This window comes from Plectropomus leopardus, unplaced genomic scaffold (genome assembly GCF_008729295.1).
Source record: "Plectropomus leopardus isolate mb unplaced genomic scaffold, YSFRI_Pleo_2.0 unplaced_scaffold24423, whole genome shotgun sequence".
Classification (NCBI taxonomy): domain Eukaryota; kingdom Metazoa; phylum Chordata; class Actinopteri; order Perciformes; family Serranidae; genus Plectropomus; species Plectropomus leopardus.
This window is the reverse complement of record NW_024626517.1, coordinates 1-1,884: the sequence shown is the minus strand read 5'-3', so window position 1 is coordinate 1,884 and position 1,884 is coordinate 1. Positions and strand designations below refer to the sequence as shown.

The 1,884-nt window shown below is 40.3% G+C and overlaps 1 protein-coding gene across 1 annotated transcript; it reads left to right on the top strand.

Annotated features, from left to right (window-relative positions):
• Positions 1–418: 418 nt before the first annotated feature.
• Positions 419–1,879, top strand: LOC121966409 (protocadherin gamma-B4-like; the record flags this gene model as incomplete). The annotated part of the gene is made up of 1 exon (XM_042516506.1): positions 419–1,879. A coding segment is annotated over exon 1 (1,461 nt), but the record flags the coding sequence as incomplete, so codon positions are not given.
• Positions 1,880–1,884: the final 5 nt, after the last annotated feature.

The window sequence follows — 1,884 nt, the reverse complement described above, 5'->3', positions numbered from 1 at the left end:
CTATAATCCAGTTTTGCTTTTCTTTTATTATTATTTTTTTTTATAAGCGTATGACTGGTTTAAATGTTATGTTCCCAAATAGAGTGCGTTTCTTTTTCTTTTTGTCCCTGCCAGGCTTTTGTTGTAGTTCATTGCTGTGTACTCTTAGGGCCGCTGTTGGCCAGTCTGCTGATGTTTTACACTGGATTTGAACAGAAACCTCCCCCATGACGATGATATCAGTGAGAGAAAGACAGACACGGGGTTACAACCTCGGCATACACTCAAACGAAGACCGTGCATAAGGGTTTTATTTCACCGATGTGGACTATTATGGAGTGAAACCTTGTACTATTTTCCCCTTTTCATCAGATGTATTGGGACGAAAATATTCTGGTATCGTGGAACACCATTCGTCTTTTTCTATTTCGTGAGGAAAATGTCGGGTAGAACAATGAGACGGCAAGTACTGTTGTTTTTCTTGGTCCTGCACCTCAGCTCAGTGCTCGGCCAAGTCAGCTATTCCATCCCCGAGGAAATGCCGAGTGGATCTTTAGTCGGTAATATTGCTCAGGATTTGGGTTTAGATATCAAACGACTGAAATCAGGTAAAGCTCGCGTGTACACAGGAGACAGTGCGGGATACATCGAGCTGAATAAAGAACGAGGAGTCCTCCTTATCAAAGACAGAATAGACAGAGAAGCGATTTGCAGACAGAGTACGCCTTGTGCTTTGCATTTCCAGATAATTTTGGAAAACCCCATGGAATTCTACAGTATCACAGTCGAGATAATCGATATAAATGACAATCCTCCCACCTTTGAGAAAAACGAAGTCAGTTTTAAAATCAGCGAATCTGCCGTAATTGGAGCAAAATTTGTATTAGATAGAGCAATAGATTTTGATGTCGGTAAAAATGGTCTTCAAAAATACGATCTTAAACCCACTGACAATTTTGTACTAAGACGGGACAGTCAGGGTGATGGAACAGAAAAAGCTGAAATGGTTTTAAAGAGGCCTCTCGACAGAGAGAAGGACGAGATAATTTCTTTAGTTTTAACAGCTTTTGATGGAGGAGACCCGCAAATGTCAGGAACAATTAGAATTTTCATCACCGTATTAGATGCTAATGATAATGCTCCTGTTTTTACACAGTCTACTTACACAGCTACTGTTTTTGAAAACTCCCCAGAAGGGACAATTGTCACCAGCGTAACTGCCTCAGATGCAGATTATGGAACGAATGGTAGAATAAAATATTCCATTACAAACAGTTTAGATCAAGCTCATGCATTGTTTCAGATAAACGAAGACAGCGGTGAAATTAGATTGTTTGGAAATATTGATTATGAAAATGCACGGAATTACCATATTAACATACGTGCAAGTGATGACGGTGGACTTACAGATTCGTGTAAAGTCATAGTTGAAGTTGTAGATACGAACGACAACAAACCAACAATTAATATAATGTCACAATCAAACATGATATCTGAACATTCTAAACCGAGTACTGTTGTAGCAATGATGAACGTCCAAGACCCAGATTCAAATGAAAACGGTAAAGTTAACTGTTTTATCAACGATAATACCCCTTTGTCTATCATATCGGCATCAAATAATTTCTATAGTTTAGTGACAGACAGCGATTTAGACAGAGAGAGAGCCTCTGAGTTTAATATAACAGTGACGTGCTCTGATGAGGGAGTGCCCTCCCTCTCCAGCAGCGTCACTCTCACCTTACAGATCTCTGATGTCAATGATAACGCGCCTGTCTTTGAGAGGAGCTCATATGAGGCCTACATTGTAGAAAACAACACACCAGGCCTCTCTATATTCACAGTGAAAGCCAGAGACGCTGACTGGAACCAGAATGCTCGTGTTTCTTACATACTGGAGGACTC